The 15,607-nt window shown below is 48.0% G+C and overlaps 2 protein-coding genes across 4 annotated transcripts in view; one reads left to right on the top strand and one right to left on the bottom strand.

The window, feature by feature from the left end:
• The window catches only part of VPS28 (VPS28 subunit of ESCRT-I), a 40,970-nt gene extending 35,723 nt beyond the window's left edge, over positions 1-5,247 (bottom strand). Inside the window, exon 1 of one of the 3 annotated variants that reach the window (XM_030220949.1) lies at positions 5,163-5,247. The gene's annotated coding sequence lies outside the window, so the exon portion shown is untranslated. Of the gene's footprint in view, positions 1-1,955; positions 1,982-5,096 lie in introns of those variants that run through there. The other 2 variants (XM_030220959.1, XM_030220967.1) reach the window with 2 other exon arrangements.
• A 47-nt stretch (positions 5,248-5,294) lies between these two features.
• Positions 5,295-15,607, top strand: part of RECQL4 (RecQ like helicase 4) — a 261,221-nt gene continuing 250,908 nt past the window's right edge. The window contains exons 1-2 of the mRNA XM_030220936.1: positions 5,295-5,409; positions 6,781-6,907. Of these exons, the coding sequence (XP_030076796.1) occupies positions 6,785-6,907 (123 nt within the window). The 5' untranslated portion in view covers positions 5,295-5,409; positions 6,781-6,784. The remainder of the gene's footprint in view (positions 5,410-6,780; positions 6,908-15,607) is intronic.

Here is a 15,607-nt window from a genome sequence, read left to right as displayed (position 1 = left end):
TGCAATAATCTAGATGGCACATAAGGAATAAAAGAAAACAAGCAGTAATATGCTGCTTCTCCTGAAAAAAAAAACCCTCATAAATAAAACAAAGTATTTTAAATTTGACTCTGCAAACAACTGGAAGCCAATGGAGACAACAAAGAAGCAGTGTGATGTGTTTAAATCTCGGAGGATTAGTCAAATGTGCATTTCAGTTCTGCACGGCCTGGCAGCTTGACACATAGCTACTGGCATTCCTAGTAACAAAGAGTTACAATAATCTAATCTCACTAAAACGATTGCTTGCCAAACTCTTCTACATAACTGCAACCTAAAATAAGAAACTAAAATCGAATTAAAAAAAAAAAAAAGAATATTGTATGGAAACTAGAGGACTTAGGGCTAGGAAAATTTCTCAAGTTGTGGACTTCTTATCTGAATATGTTATCGATGACAGTTTGCTCTCATTTTTTTTAAATTCATTGGAGCTGTGAAGGGATCCTTTCATTAGTGGGGAGTCCTCCTTTGTGCCTGTTTTACACAATGATGGCCATTTGGGTGGGTGAGAAGAGGGTGGGGGTGATTAAAGGTATATTTTTGGTTTGTGTATCTACAACATTAAGTGGAAGGGGGTGCAGGGTGGACTTCGGGTTCGAGGTTTTAGGGGGGGGGATTTCTCTATTGTTCTCACCTTGTTTATTGCATTGTTTGTTTTGCTAAATGTTCGTAGCTTTGTATCGATTTGCATTATAATATATGGTGATTTAATAAAGATATTTTGAATAGAAAAGACTTTATTGAAAAACAGAGGTCTAAAATAACACCAAGTCTATCACATCACAAATCGGAATAGTTCTTACTATGACCCCCTCCGAATTTACCCTTGAGGTTATATGGAAGACTCTAGTTGATTTGGGAAAGTCTACATTGTCTCAGAACATTTCTCTTCAACAGAGAGTGGTGAAATTAGAGCATCTGGTGGATAAAGATAATTTTAAAAAACAGTCTATTGAACAACAACTTCTAGTTACTGAGGGCATGAAAGAGATGAAGATGTTCAAATGACTTTGATTACAGATTTGACTAATTTGAGAAGAAAAAAAATATTAGTATTAGAGAACTTTGCTAGGAGAGATAATTTGCATTTTTAAAATTTTCCACTCTATCTTGGTGCCAAGGGAAATGTTGAAAAAGTATTTGCTGGAAGTGCTACAGATTCCGGAGGATAAAATCCCCCCTTTTACTAGTGTATATTATTTGCCCAAGATTAAATTTCTGAAAAGAAGTTGGAAGCACAAGATCTTGATGAACCACTGAATGTTTCAGATATATTAGATTCATCTACTGTAGAGATGGTCACCAGTTCTTTTTTTTTTTAGTAATTTCTTTATTAATTTTTTTAATAAATTGTGAACATCTTTGACCTCACGGTCTAAGAGACATGGTCACCAGTTCTAATCTGATTGCTACTCTAGTTTTATCTCCTGATAAACAATAGTTATTAAATATGTTCTTTAGGCACAAAGATTTGTTTTTATGGTATGAAAATTAGAGTATTTCCTGATGTCTCCAGGGATACCCAGAGACAGAGGAAACAATTTATTACAATGAGACTTTGGGTACTTCAGTTGGGAGCCACTTTCTTTTTGAGATATCCATGCAAGAGTGTAGTCAAGTTTCAGTCTTGTAAATAAGTCTTCTTGGAACAGTCCCAGCTTACTGCCTTTTTAGCAACTAAACGGACTGCAACTTTATTATAACCTTGAGGTGTAGGATAATTATGTCTAATTAGTAATAGTAATTGAGTTATGGTCTCTTTTTGTTGTTGTTGTTGTTATTTATTCTTTTACTTAGCTAATGACCTCCTACTTTGTAAATCTTGTATAGGGGAGTTGTAATTATTTTTCCTTTCATACTTGGGCATATTGTATTACTTTTCTATACAAGTGTATAATGGTAAAATTATGTCTTACCTGATAATTTTCTTTCCTTTAACGCAGTAGATGAATCCAGAACTGGTGGGTTAAGTCCGCCTACCAGCAGGTGGAGATTATTATTATTATTAGCATTTGTATAGCGCTACCAGACGCACGCAGCGCTGAACAATTGACACAGAGAGACAGTCCCTGCTCAAAAGAGCTTACAATCTAAAAATACAGACAATTAAGGGTCTTGTCTGTCTGTATTGGCTAATCTAGGTCATGAGTACCCCTTTGAGGTCCCTACCAGGTATTCATGACCTGAACTGACCACTCTATTAGTAAAGATCCTTTTCCCCTAGATATATCCCCAAGGGCCAGCTTAACCATTAGACAAGACTAGGCAGTCATCTAGGGTGGCAGCTTTAGGGTGGAGCAGCAAAGGGAAGAAACAGTCACACAATATATCCTGCCAACCACACAAATTCAAATAATCATATATAATAACAAAGTTTAATATTTAAAATACTGTGATGTTAGGATGAATTAAATATTGGCTGGTGGGCTAGGGGCCTTAAAGCTCAGGGGGTTGCCTAGGATGCCAAATACTCTTGTAACAGCTCTCTACTTTCTGAGTTGTCAATGTATTGAAAACCATCGTCTGCAACAATTTTTCAGCCATGAATTAAAGCTATTTCTTAAGAAAATTCTGTATCTCTGTTGTACACAGATACAGAACATAGTTAAATGATGGCACATAAAGATCTGTACGGTCCATCCAGCACTTTTTCAACTGCTTGAACTGCTTTTTAATCTTGAATTTAATACACTTGAATTTATCATTTGAAATTTAATTTGTACTTAGGTGTACAGCCGCAATATCCAACTCGCCGGTCTTTTGTTCTCTAGCTGACCTATAGATTTTCTCTTCACTGTAACGTCCCCCATCTTTCTTCACGAGTGCATTTGTCATTGCTTACTAAGGCGCTCAGTTAGTACTACAGACTTCCTGGTCAGCTTCACACCCACCCTAAGATTACTTGTAGACTCCAAGCATACATTAACTTTTGTTACAGAACAGGACATGGATACTCGCCAAGATAGCAGGGCTGCCAAGAGTGTGGGGGGGGGGGGGGGGGGCAAAATTCCCCGAGCCCGGGACTCCAAGGAGGGCCCGGCGGCGGGATTTCTCGCCCTCTCCTGCTCCCAGGCCGCCGGTGCCGCAGTCCCTAGTCTCCACCTACCTTCCCACAGCTCCCTTCTGTCTGCCATTCGACCCCTTCCATTAAAAAAAAAAAATCTTGAAATCGGCAGCGCAGTGCCTTCTGTGTCACATAGTAAATGATCCTATATAATAATTTGCACATCCGTCTGGAAGCCTGGGTTCGTAACACACTTCCCATTGGTCTACCCTGGTGATGACGTCACAGGGCGGACCAACGGGAAGTGAGAGGGCCGAAGAGCTAAAAAAAAAAAAAAAAAAAGGCTGTAGCAAGGCCTCCCCCCCCCCCCCCGCGAACAAACGTCGGCCAAGCGCTGTCCCCACCGATCCCTTCATTCCCATTTCCTCCCCCGCAGCCAACTCCGTCAGCCACAAAATGCCAAACTTTCCCTTAAGAAGCGCCATGTCGACAGATTTCAGGGGACAAAAAAAAAAAAAGAGTTCCCAGCCACCCCCCCCCCCCCCCCCCTCCTGGAACTACTTCACCGGGCTAAGAAGTCTGCTGAAAGAGTGGGGGGAAAGGAGAAAAGAAGCTCGAGATGCCGTGACTCTTCAGGAACACTGAAAGCAAGAGACGAGACACACTTTACCTTTCCGGAGGACGCTCTCGGTCCTGGGGCTCTTTTCACATGCGCAGTTGCAGCGCAGGCAACAGTCCATTAGTGAACATGCGGAGGCCTGATGCCAGCGTCACATATCCCTCCGCCGGATGAGGCGTCCGCTGCTGCGGCAGTAAGCTATTCCCAGAACAAGGAGGCGGGCATAGCGTAGTGGCAACTGAAACATCATGACGCACGTCAGCGAACAGGTAGGTTTAAAAAGTGTGGTTTCTTTTACCACGGCAGGGCGGCCCTGGAACTCGAAGGGGAGGGGCCAGCCCTGGGGGGGGGGGGGGGGGGGGAAGGAGGAGAGCCCTGGAGGGAGGGGGGAGGGAAAACTCTGAAGACAACCTTGCTAGCGCCCGTTTCATTTCACACAGAAACGGGCCTCTTTTACTAGTGGTAGATAAAGACCTGTACGGTCCATGCAGTCTGCCCAACAAGATAAACTCATTTTACATGGTATGTGATACTTTATATGTATACCCGAGATTGATTTGTCCTTGCCTTTCTCAGGGCACAGACCGTAGAAGTCTGCCCAGTACTGATCTTGTACTAAGTTCTGAAGCTAACATCGAAGCCCCTTAAAATTTACACTCCAGCCCATCCCTATCTATTTAGTCACGATCAGGGTGTAGACCATAGAAGTCTGCCCAGCTCCCGTTTTGTTTCCAATTACCGGCGTTGCCACTCAATCTCCGCTAAGATTCCGTGGAACCATTCCTTCTAAACAGGATTCCTTGTGTTTATCCCACGCATTTTTGAATTCCATTACCATTTTCATCTCCACCACCTCCTGCGGGAGGGCATTCCACATATCCAAAAATACTTCCTGACATTAGTCCTGAGTCTGCCCCCCCTTCAACCTCAATTTATGTCCTGTCCTCCTCTGATGTAACTTCCTATTTCCGCAAGGGCGAGACACAGTGAAGGAAGGAAGGCCCGCCCGCGGCGATCTGCTGCTTTCACACAGAAGGTGTTGCGCTGCCAATTTCGAGAATATGCCGGGGGAGGGGGGGGGGGGGCTGGGTGGCAGACAGAAGGGAGCTGAGGGAAGGTAGATGGAGACTGTGGAGTGCGGCGCCGGCGGCCTGGGAGCAGGAGAGGGAGGCAGAGATTGGGGGCACAGTCTCTTGGAAGCCCTGCAAGATAGTATCCCCCGATTCTGGGGATCTCGCTGTATCTGGAACCAGTGCTACAGAACTGAATCCACATAAAGCAGCAGATCGGGGGCGACTTTAAGAAACTGCAGCTCAGCCTCAGGCCGGGTTTTCTCCCTTTAGTCCACAGTCGGGAAAAACAGAAAACTCAAACTAGACACACACGGGAACGCGCGCGAGACAGAACAAAAGAAATATTTCTCGAATCTAGTACCAGGAAGAAGAATGCTTCGGATTAGAGCACAAGGACTTTTCTCTCCCTCTCGCTTTACTTTTGTACCTTTTCTACTTCGTCTTCTAGTTCTTTTCCTCTTCGCTTTTCATTTCCTGGTAGCTACTAGCTTGATGAATGATGACATCAAAGCACGAAGGTGACGTAACATCCGGCGAAGGGTCGGCCTCCTTCCCGGCTTCTGCTGATTGGTTCTTGCTGGCGTTGGCACCAGGTTTGTTGCTTTCCTGGCTGGCTGGCACGGAAGCGGCGACGGCGTAGTCTCTGAGTCGGCGACGGACGGGACAGGAGAAGGGTGAGAGAGGATCGTGAGACTGTGAGGGCTGGAAGGAGGTGTGCTTGAGGGGGCGCGAGACCAGTGTCACAGGGTAGACTGTGGGTAAATGGCATTTAATGTCAGCAAGTGCAAAGTGATGCATGTGGGAAAGAATAACCCGAACCACTACAGCTACTAGATACAAAGGTTCCACATTACGAAATCACCACCCAGGAAAAGGATCAATGTTGTCCAGTGGCTGCTTGCTAAGAAAGCAAACAGAATGTTAGGTATTATTAGGAAAGAAATGGAAAACAAAAATGAGAATGCTATAATACCTTTGTACTGCTCCATGGTGTGACAGCACCTCGAATACTGTGTACAATTCTGGTCCATCTCATGTCAAAAAAGGTATAGTGGAATTAGAAAAGATACAAAGAAGGGCGATGAAAATGATAAAGGGGATGGGGTGACTTCCCTATGAGGAAAGGCTAAAACGGTTAGGGCTCTTCAGCTTGGAGATGGCTGAGGGGAGATATGATAGAGGTTTATAAAATACTGAGTGGAGTGGAACAGGTAGATGTGAATCACTTGTTTACTCTTTCCAAAAATACTAGGACTAGGGGCACCAATGAAGCTACTAAGTAGTAAATGTAAAACAAATCTGAGAAAACTAATTCACTCAAGCTTATCTGATTTTCTTTTCTATGTTTTATTTCTATTTATTACCATTAAAGTGGATTACTGTGCTACCACTACACTTAAGGTAACATAGTATAAGGTGCAATTACATTCTGGAATTCATTGCCAGAGAGTGTCGTAAATGCAGTTAGCTTAGCAGGGTTTAAAAAGGTGTAGTTAAGTTCTTAAAAGGAAAGTCCAAAAGCCACTATTATGATGGACTTGGAAAAATCCACTGCTTATTCCTGAGACAAGCAGCATAAAATCTATTCTACTCTCTTCGGATCTTACCAGATACTTGGACCTGTATTGGCCACTGTTGGAAACAGGATGCTGGGCTTGATGGACCTTTGGCCTATCCCAGTATGGCACTGCTTATGCTCTTATGTTCTTAGATACAGGCGAGGGGGCACAAAGGGTATAGGGGCATGTTAGGGTTCCTGAGACTGAAGGCTGAAGGTGATTACAAGGCCCGGGATAGAGAAATGCAAGGGAGTGTGGGACTAGGGGTATGGGAAGATGTGAGGGTGCGCAAGGGTGGAGCTGTGCATGAGGAGACACAAGGCCTGGGATAGAGGTGTATGTGAATGAGTGGTGGGATGTGATAGTAGGAGTGAGGATTGGGTTCTTTGTGTGATGAGCCAGAGCCCCCCCCCCCCCCCCCCCCCCCCCCCCGTTGTCCCTGCATCTTCAGCTGGACTGTGACACTCACAGGGGTTTCTTTTCTAGTGAAATGCAGACTGAATTTGCATCTCCTGCAAGCAGCGAGCCCACAGAGAGATGCAGCCAGCTTAAAGTCCTGCTGAAAAACTGGGAAGCAGCTTTCCTGCTGCAGCACAAGAGGAAACCCAACAAGGTAAGGTGGCAGATGGCACTTAAGTGGAAAAGAGAGAGAAGAGCTGTCTTCTGTCTCCCTTCCACGAATCACGAGAAACCAGAAATCCTGTGGTCTGGCCGTCAGCCTGCACCTCCCATGGACCTCATCTCTTCTATCCCTGCCCCCTTAGACCTGATAAACACCAAGAGGCTGATTAGTACAAATTGCCTCCCAAGCCATAGTGAAGGTGCTGTGACCAGTTCTGAGTATAGTGAATAAGCTGGGAGTCAGCATGCATTTTCCACTTAATCTGTGCTTCCATGTTTTTCTTTCTTCCTCTACTAGTATCTCTTGCCCAGTATTTACCTACCTCCTGGAACTTGGTAGTTCTGGTGACTTGGTGGGAGAGGGTGACTACTTTTAGGCCATCTCTGGTATTAGGGATCGGTGGGAGGCAGGGATCTGCGATACAGTGACCAGCAATAATAACAGCAGACCACCAAGCAAACTCAAAAGCAGCAGTAGAAGTATAAAAGCTTTAATGCACAAATAAAACTGCCCGATGTGGCCATGTTTCACCTACAAGGCTGTGTCAGGGCAACTGCAGACCAGACACAAAACAGTTAGTATCAAAGTGAGGTGATTAAATTTGCAGATTACACAAAACTATCGAAGGTTGTTGAAACACATGGACTGTGAAAAATTGCAGGAAGACTGGACATCCAAATGGCAGATGAAGTTTAATGTGGACAAATGGAAAGTGATGCACATTAAGCTCTGGAACTCTTTGCTGGAAGATGTAGTAACTACAGTTAGCGTATCTGGGTTTAAAAAAGGTTTGGACAAATTCATGGAGGAAAGTTCATAATCTACTATTGAGACAGACATTGGGAAGCCACTGTCCAAACCTTTAGTAGCATGGAATGTTGCTACTATTTGGGTTTCTGCCAGGTACTTGTGACCTGGATTGGTCACTGCTGGAAGCAGGACACTAGGCTACATGGACCACTGGTCTGACCCAGTATGGCTATTTTTATGTTCTTATGTAAAGTAATAAGCTATCAATAATAAACAATAGAACAATCCGATATAATAATTCTCACCACCAACGTTCTGAGTGACTACCTGTGTCTGTGGCTCCTGGAGTTGCTGAGCTAGGCTCCGTAGCCAGGCTGACGTCACTCACACCTGATTCCCAGGCAGGGGGAAGAGTAGGGAAACCGTGTTTCCCTACTCCTCCCCCTGCCTGGGAATCAGCTGTGAGTGCGCCGCTCCCTGCCACTTGCTCCGAGCAAGTGACAGGGAGCGGTGCATGAAAAATCGACACGTGCGGCACCGTAAACAGCCATCAGACAACTCCCCCCTCGGTGCATCACCCAAGCCCCCCCCCCCCCCGGCACATCAAACACCCCCATCCTCCCCCCGGCGCATCAAACCCCCTCGCCACCCACAGCTGCCACTGGTAATGCTGTCTGGCCGCTGCTGCTTCTGTTGAGCAGCAGCGGCCGCTACAAAAAGAAAAAAAAGCAATACATGTTTTTAAACATCAAGTGCGGCACCGCAGACAGCCATCGGGCATTGGCTGTCGGCTCTGCAGCCGCTCCTCCTCTCGCCTCCACGCCACTGCCCCTGGAGTAAGACCCCGGAGGAGCGCAGCGACGTGAGAGGCGAGAGGAGGAGCAGCTGCACAGCCGTCAGCCAATGCCTGATGGCTGTCTGTGGTGCCGCGCTTGATGTTTAAAAACATTTATGGCTTTTTTTTTCTTTTTATAGCGGCCGCTGCTGCTCAACAGGAGAAGCAGCAGCAGCAGCCAGACAGCGTTACCAGTGGCAGCTGCGGGTGGCGAGGGGGGTTTGATGCGCAGGGGAGGGGAGGGTTGCTGGACATGGGTGGCTGGAGGGGGCATGGGGAGAGGAGGGTCGCTGGACATGGATGGCTGGGGGGGCAGGGGAGAGGGGGGTGGGGAGGGGTCCTGAGGCCAGAGGGGTGGGGAGGGGAGGGGGGCCCTGTGAGAGGGGGGGTGGGGGACCTGCGAGAGGGGGGGAACACACACACTGTCTCACATACACTCTCTCTGACACACTCTCTGTCTATCACACTCTAGAGAGGCATATTTTCAAAGCACTTAGCCTTCCAAAGTTCCATAGAAACCTATGGAACTTTGGAAGGCTAAGTGCTTTGAAAATATGCCTCTCCGTCTCTCTCTCACACACACACACACACTCTGTCTCTCATTCTCTCTCTGACACACACACTCCATCTCTCTCACACACACTCTCTCTCAAACATACACACTCCAAGGAAAACCTTGCTAGCGCCCATTTCATTTCTGTCAGAAACGGGCCTTTTTTACTAGTAAATAATAATGATGAAAATCATAAAGATACAATTCAAATGAAAACATAAATAGAAGCCATGCAGATTAAGTTATAAAAGTAATAAACAGAGTGCTACAAAACAAACAGAATGCGTGAGCAGCTTAGGTTGAAGTCACTAGTTGTGTCCGCATTCCACCTGCAATTGTGAATTCAGTGGCAACTACATTCAGTGTGCCTTATTCAAAGTACATCAAAGAAGAGTGACTTATATCAGAGGAATATTACAGTAAATGATGGGACATACCTAGGGAGCGATAAAGCAAAACTTGCATCCCTCTTGAATCACAAAAGATCAAATCTAAAAAGCCATAGAACTAAATCACAAAAAGGCAAATCTTTAAACAAAGTCTTAAAAGTACTTTAAGTACAAAACTAATAACATGGATCCAAGATGGCATCTAGAGAAGCTTGTGTGTTCTGATCTCCTGAGAAAATCTGAAGCAGCCAAACGCTAAGGAGATTTCCCCATATGATATGATGGGGAAACAAAAAGGGAAAGCTAGGGGTCTTACCTCCTCAACCCCGGCAACGATCCCTCCTACGCGCCAAGCAACTTTAGAAAACTTTGGGGTGAGAGCACTTGGGGAACAAAGGCTTGCCTCGATGGGTTCCACATCATCAGACGTGGATCATAGCATAGAGGGAGTGTCACTGAGCCCTCCCTCTTGCACAGCTCCCCCGCGACCCGGGAGAGATTCGGCGCCGATGGAGTTACAGCGAGTGGAGGTGATTGATGAGCCAGTGCTTGCTGTGGGAGGAGGACCTCGCAACGCCCCAACCCCGACTGGATTGACAGCGGAGGAGATACCGGGAGTGCTGTTCTCCTCTTCTTCTGCTCGGGGTTTACCTTCCAGTGGGAACAGAGGTTTGTTGAGACCAGCTGTGGTGACGATGGAGTCATTGTGGGACACTATACAAGGATTGAACTCCACTCTCACATCTATTTCAAACTCTTTTAAAGGAGAAGTTATGAGATTGAAACAGACTATTTATTCAAAATCTGTCCGAAAATATTCAGGATCAAGCAAATCAAATAACAATTTTGAAGGGAGAAGTTGCCCAACTGCAGAATGTTACAACAATGCTTATAAAAGAGAAGGATATTCAAGTTCGTAAACTTGAATTCCTGGAAAATCAAGGTCGTAGGAATAATCTTAAGATTTATAAATTTTCCTAAATCTCCATTTATTCCTGCTTTAGACATGTTAAAAAATATTTTGGAGAAATATTAGGAATACCAATGGAGGGCTTTCCACCCATAGTAAGAACTCAATATATAACAGATTCTTCAAGACCTCCTAATGTGCAACCTCAATCTGTTCCTGGAGATGGCTGAGTGTAAATATAGGAGCATAAACTTTATAGAAAAAGGCCCTTTATTTTCATTATTCACACAAAGAAAGAAAAATCAAAAGGTATGGATAAGCAAATGGCACAATGATCGGTTTTCAATAAGTACTTCTCCCACTCTCTTAAGTCCCAATCTCTAATTCTGTCATTTTAATATTATTCTATATAATAATTCTCACCTCCAACATTCTATCTTGCTGCCTGTGTCCGTGGCTTTCTTCAGAGTTGGGCTGCTAGGCTCCGTAGATCAGGCTGATGTCACACGCAGCACTGACCAACCGCATGACAGCAGCAAGAGGCCCGGCCCCTGCAGCCCTCGCCGCCAGGCCCCTCCCCCAAGGTCACCGCCGCGGCGCTCACCACTCCACCCCACCCCCGAGGTCGCCACCGATCTCCCCTCCACCCCCCAAGAGGTCACCGCAGCCACTGCTCCCCCCTCCACCCCCCCCCCAAGGTCACCGCCCAGGCCCAGCCACTTTCCCTCCAGGCCCACCCACCCAACACAGACCTGCCAAGTCTCCCGCGAAACACGCGGCACCAGCTCCAATTTCTGGCCACTGCTGCTTCTCCTGTTGAGCAGCAGCAACCGGTACAAAAACAAAAAGAGCTATTTAAAGCTCCAAAAATGTTTTTAAAAAGCAAGTGCGGCACCGCAGGCAGCCATCAGGCATTGGCTGTCGGCTCTGCAGCCGCTCCTCTCACCTCTCACGTCACTGCCCCTGGAGCAGACCCCGGAGGAGCGCAGCGACATGAGAGGTGAGAGGAGCGGCTGCAGAGATATGATAGAGGTCTATAAATTAATGAGTGGAGTTGACGACGACTCCAGTGTACACTCTAACAACATTTTTTCGCTTATTCTGCCTGTGGCAGTTAAACGGGCGGTAAATTTGAAATCTTGTTGGTTGTCACGCGCCAATCGGCTTCCATATTCCGTGCGTGCGCTTATGCGGAGTCTTTCCTGCAGAGGAGCGGTCTTAAACCATGCATATAAGTGAATCTTGCACTTATCAGTGGTGCGCTAAACCGAAGTTTGTCCCCATAGAAACTGATGGCGCCAAAAACGGGACCGAAGTACGGCATGCAGTTAAACAGAGCATGCTCTTATCCCATGTGCACTGAAATGGAGTGCACTTTATTCCTTTGGATGTCTCTAGTGTTAGCTTATGCTAAAAACGATAGCGTGCCTTAGTAAACAGGGCCCTAGGAATTTTTCATTCTTATCCCTTATCCTCCTGTTCAATACCCATGCTGTTTTAATCACAGTAACACAGTAAATGACAGCAGATAAAGACCTGCATGAGCCGTCCAGTCTGCCTAACAAGGTGTCCAGAGCCACACCTGCCACTCTGTGCAGGTTATATATTGTAAGCTCTGTTGAGCAGGGACTATCTCTTAAATGTTTGTGTGCAGTGTGGTGCAGTGTTATAGAAAGTATTAGTAGTAGTAAAGGGTATGATACATACCTGTAGCAGTTGTTCTCCGAGGACAGCAGGCTGATTGTTCTCACGACTGGGGTGACGTCCGCGGCAGCCCCCACCAACCGGAAATAAGCTTCGCGGGACGGTCGGCACGCAGGGCACGCCCACCGCGCATGCGCGGCCGTCTTCCCGCCCGTGCGCGACCGCTCCCGCCAGTTGAATGACTAGCAAAAAATATGAAACACACAACTCCAAAGGGGAGGAGGGAGGGAAGGTGAGAACAATCAGCCTGCTGTCCTCGGAGAACAACTGCTACAGGTATGTATCATACCCTTTCTCCGAGGACAAGCAGGCTGCTTGTTCTCACGACTGGGGTATCCCTAGCTCTCAGGCTCACTCAAAACAAGAACCCAGGTCAATTGAACCTCGCAACGGCGAGGGTACAACAGAAATTGACCTACGAAGAACAACTAACTGAGAGTGCAGCCTGACCAGAATAAATTCGGGTCCTGGAGGGTGGAGTTGGATTTACACCCCAAACAGATTCTGCAGCACCGACTGCCCGAACCGACTGTCGCGTCGGGTATCCTGCTGGAGGCAGTAATGTGATGTGAATGTGTGGACAGATGACCACGTCGCAGCCTTGCAAATCTCTTCAATAGTGGCTGACTTCAAGTGGGCCACTGACGCTGCCATGGCTCTGACACTATGAGCCGTGACATGACCCTCAAGAGTCAGCCCAGCCTGGGCGTAAGTGAAGGAAATGCAATCTGCTAGCCAATTGGAGATGGTGCGTTTCCCGACAGCGACCCCTAGCCTGTTAGGGTCGAAAGAAATAAACAATTGGGCGGACTGTCTATTGGGCTGTGTCCGCTCCAAGTAGAAGGCCAATGCTCTCTTGCAGTCCAATGTGTGCAACTGACGTTCAGCAGGGCGGGTATGCGGCCTGGGGAAGAATGTTGGCAAGACAATTGACTGGTTAAGATGGAACTCCGACACCACCTTCGGCAGGAACTTTGGGTGGGTGCGGAGCACTACTCTGTTGTGATGAAATTTGGTATATGGAGCATGAGCTACTAGGGCTTGAAGCTCACTGACCCTACGAGCTGAAGTAACTGCCACCAAGAAAATGACCTTCCAGGTCAAGTACTTCAGATGGCAGGTATTCAGTGGCTCAAAAGGAGGTTTCATCAGCTGGGTGAGGACGACGTTGAGATCCCATGACACAGCAGGAGGCTTGATAGGGGGCTTTGACAAAAGCAAGCCTCTCATGAATCGAACGACTAAAGGCTCTCCAGAGATGGCTTTGCCTTCCACACGATAATGGTAAGCACTAATCGCACTAAGGTGATTCCTTACTGAGTTGGTCTTGAGGCCAGACTCTGATAAGTGCAGAAGGTATTCAAGCAGGTTCTGTGCAGGGCAAGAACGAGGTTCTAGGGCCATGCTCTCACACCACACGACAAACCTCCTCCACTTGAAAAAGTAACTCTTTTTAGTGGAATCCTTCCTAGAGGCAAGCAAGACCCGGGAGACACCCTCAGACAGACCCAACGCAGTGAAGTCTACGCCCTCAACATCCAGGCCGTGAGAGCCAGAGACTGAAGGTTGGGGTGCAGCAAAGCTCCGTCGTTCTGCGAAATGAGAGTCGGAAAACACTCCAATCTCCACGGTTTTTCGGAGGACAACTCCAGAAGAAGAGGGAACCAGATCTGACGGGGCCAAAAGGGCGCGATCAGAATCATGGTGCCGCGGTCTTGCTTGAGCTTCAGTAAGGTCTTCCCCACCAAAGGTATGGGAGGATAAGCATACAGGAGGCCGGTCCCCCAATGGAGGAGAAAGGCATCCGACGCTAGCCTGCCGTGTGCCTGAAGTCTGGAACAGAACAGAGGCAGCTTGTGGTTGGTCTGAGAGGCGAAAAGGTCCACCGAGGGGGTGCCCCACGCTCGGAAGATCTTGCGTACCACTCTGGCATGGAGCGACCACTCGTGCGGTTGCATGACTCTGCTCAGTCTGTCGGCCAGACTGTTGTTTACGCCTGCCAGGTACGTGGCTTGGAGGAGCATGCCGAACCGACACGCCCAACGCCACATCCCGACGGCCTCCTGGCACAGGGGGCGAGATCCGGTGCCCCCCTGCTTGTTGACGTAATACATTGCAACCTGATTGTCTGTCCGAATTTGGATAATTTGACAGGACAGCCGATCTCTGAAAGCCTTCAGTGCGTTCCAGATCGCTCGGAGCTCCAGGAGGTTGATCTGCAGATCCTTTTCCTGGAGGGACCACAGACCCTGAGTGTGGAGCCCATCGACATGGGCTCCCCACCCCAGGCGAGATGCATCCGTCGTCAGCACTTTCGTGGGCTGCGGAATTTGGAATGGGCGTCCCAGGGTCAAATTGGTCCGGATGGTCCACCAGAGCAGTGAAGTGCGGCAACTGGTGGGGAGGCGGATGACATCTTCTAGATTCCCGGTGGCCTGGAACCACTGGGAAGCTAGGGTCCATTGAGCAGATCTCATGTGAAGACGAGCCATGGGAGTCACATGAACTGTGGAGGCCATATGACCCAGAAGTCTCAACATCTGCCGAGCTGTGATCTGCTGAGACGCTCTGGTCTGCGAAGCCAGGGTCAAGAGATTGGTGGCCCTCGCTTCGGGAAGGTAGGCCTGAGCTGTCTGGGAATTCAGCAGCGCTCCTATGAATTCCAGAGACTGAGTTGGCTGGAGATGGGACTTTGGGTAATTTATCACAAACCCCAGCAGCTCCAGAAGTTGGATAGTGCACTGCATGGACCGGAGGGCTCCTGCCTCCGAGGTGTTCTTGACCAGCCAATCGTCGAGATATGGGAACACGTGCACTCCCAGCTTGCGTAGATAGGCCGCTACCACCACGAGGCACTTGGTAAACACTCGTGGGGCAGAGGCGAGCCCAAAGGGCAGCACACAATACTGAAAGTGGCGTGCGCCCAGACGGAATCTGAGATACTGTCTGTGAGCTGGCAGTATCGGTATGTGAGTATATGCGTCCTTTAAATCCAGGGAACATAGCCAATCGTTTTTCTGAATCATTGGCAGAAGGGTGCCCAAGGAAAGCATCCTGAACTTTTCTTTGACCAGGAATTTGTTCAGGCCTCTCAGGTCTAGGATGGGACGCATCCCCCCTGTTTTCTTTTCCACAAGGAAGTACCTGGAATAGAATCCCTGCCCTTCCTGCCCGGGTGGTACGGGCTCGACCGCATTGGCGCTGAGAAGGGCGGAGAGTTCCTCTGCAAGTACCTGCTTGTGATGGGAGCTGAAAGACTGAGCTCCCGGAGGACAATTTGGAGGCAGGGAGGCCAAATTCAGGGCGTATCCGCACCGCACTATTTGGAGAACCCACTGGTCGGAGGTTATGAGAGGCCACCTTTGGTGAAAAAATTTTAACCTCCCTCCGACCGGCAGATCGTCCGGTACGGACACTTGTAGGGCGGCTATGTTCCCGTGGATCCAGTCAAAAGCCCGTCCCCGGCTTTTGCTGTGGAGGCGCAGGGGGCTGCTTAGGCGCACGCTGTTGACGAGAACGAGCGCGCTGGGGCTGTCCCTGTGCCTGACGA

The sequence above is a fragment of the Microcaecilia unicolor genome, chromosome 1 (genome assembly GCF_901765095.1).
Source record: "Microcaecilia unicolor chromosome 1, aMicUni1.1, whole genome shotgun sequence".
Taxonomy (NCBI): Eukaryota; Metazoa; Chordata; class Amphibia; order Gymnophiona; family Siphonopidae; genus Microcaecilia; species Microcaecilia unicolor.
This window is presented reverse-complemented; position numbering and strand designations above follow the sequence as displayed.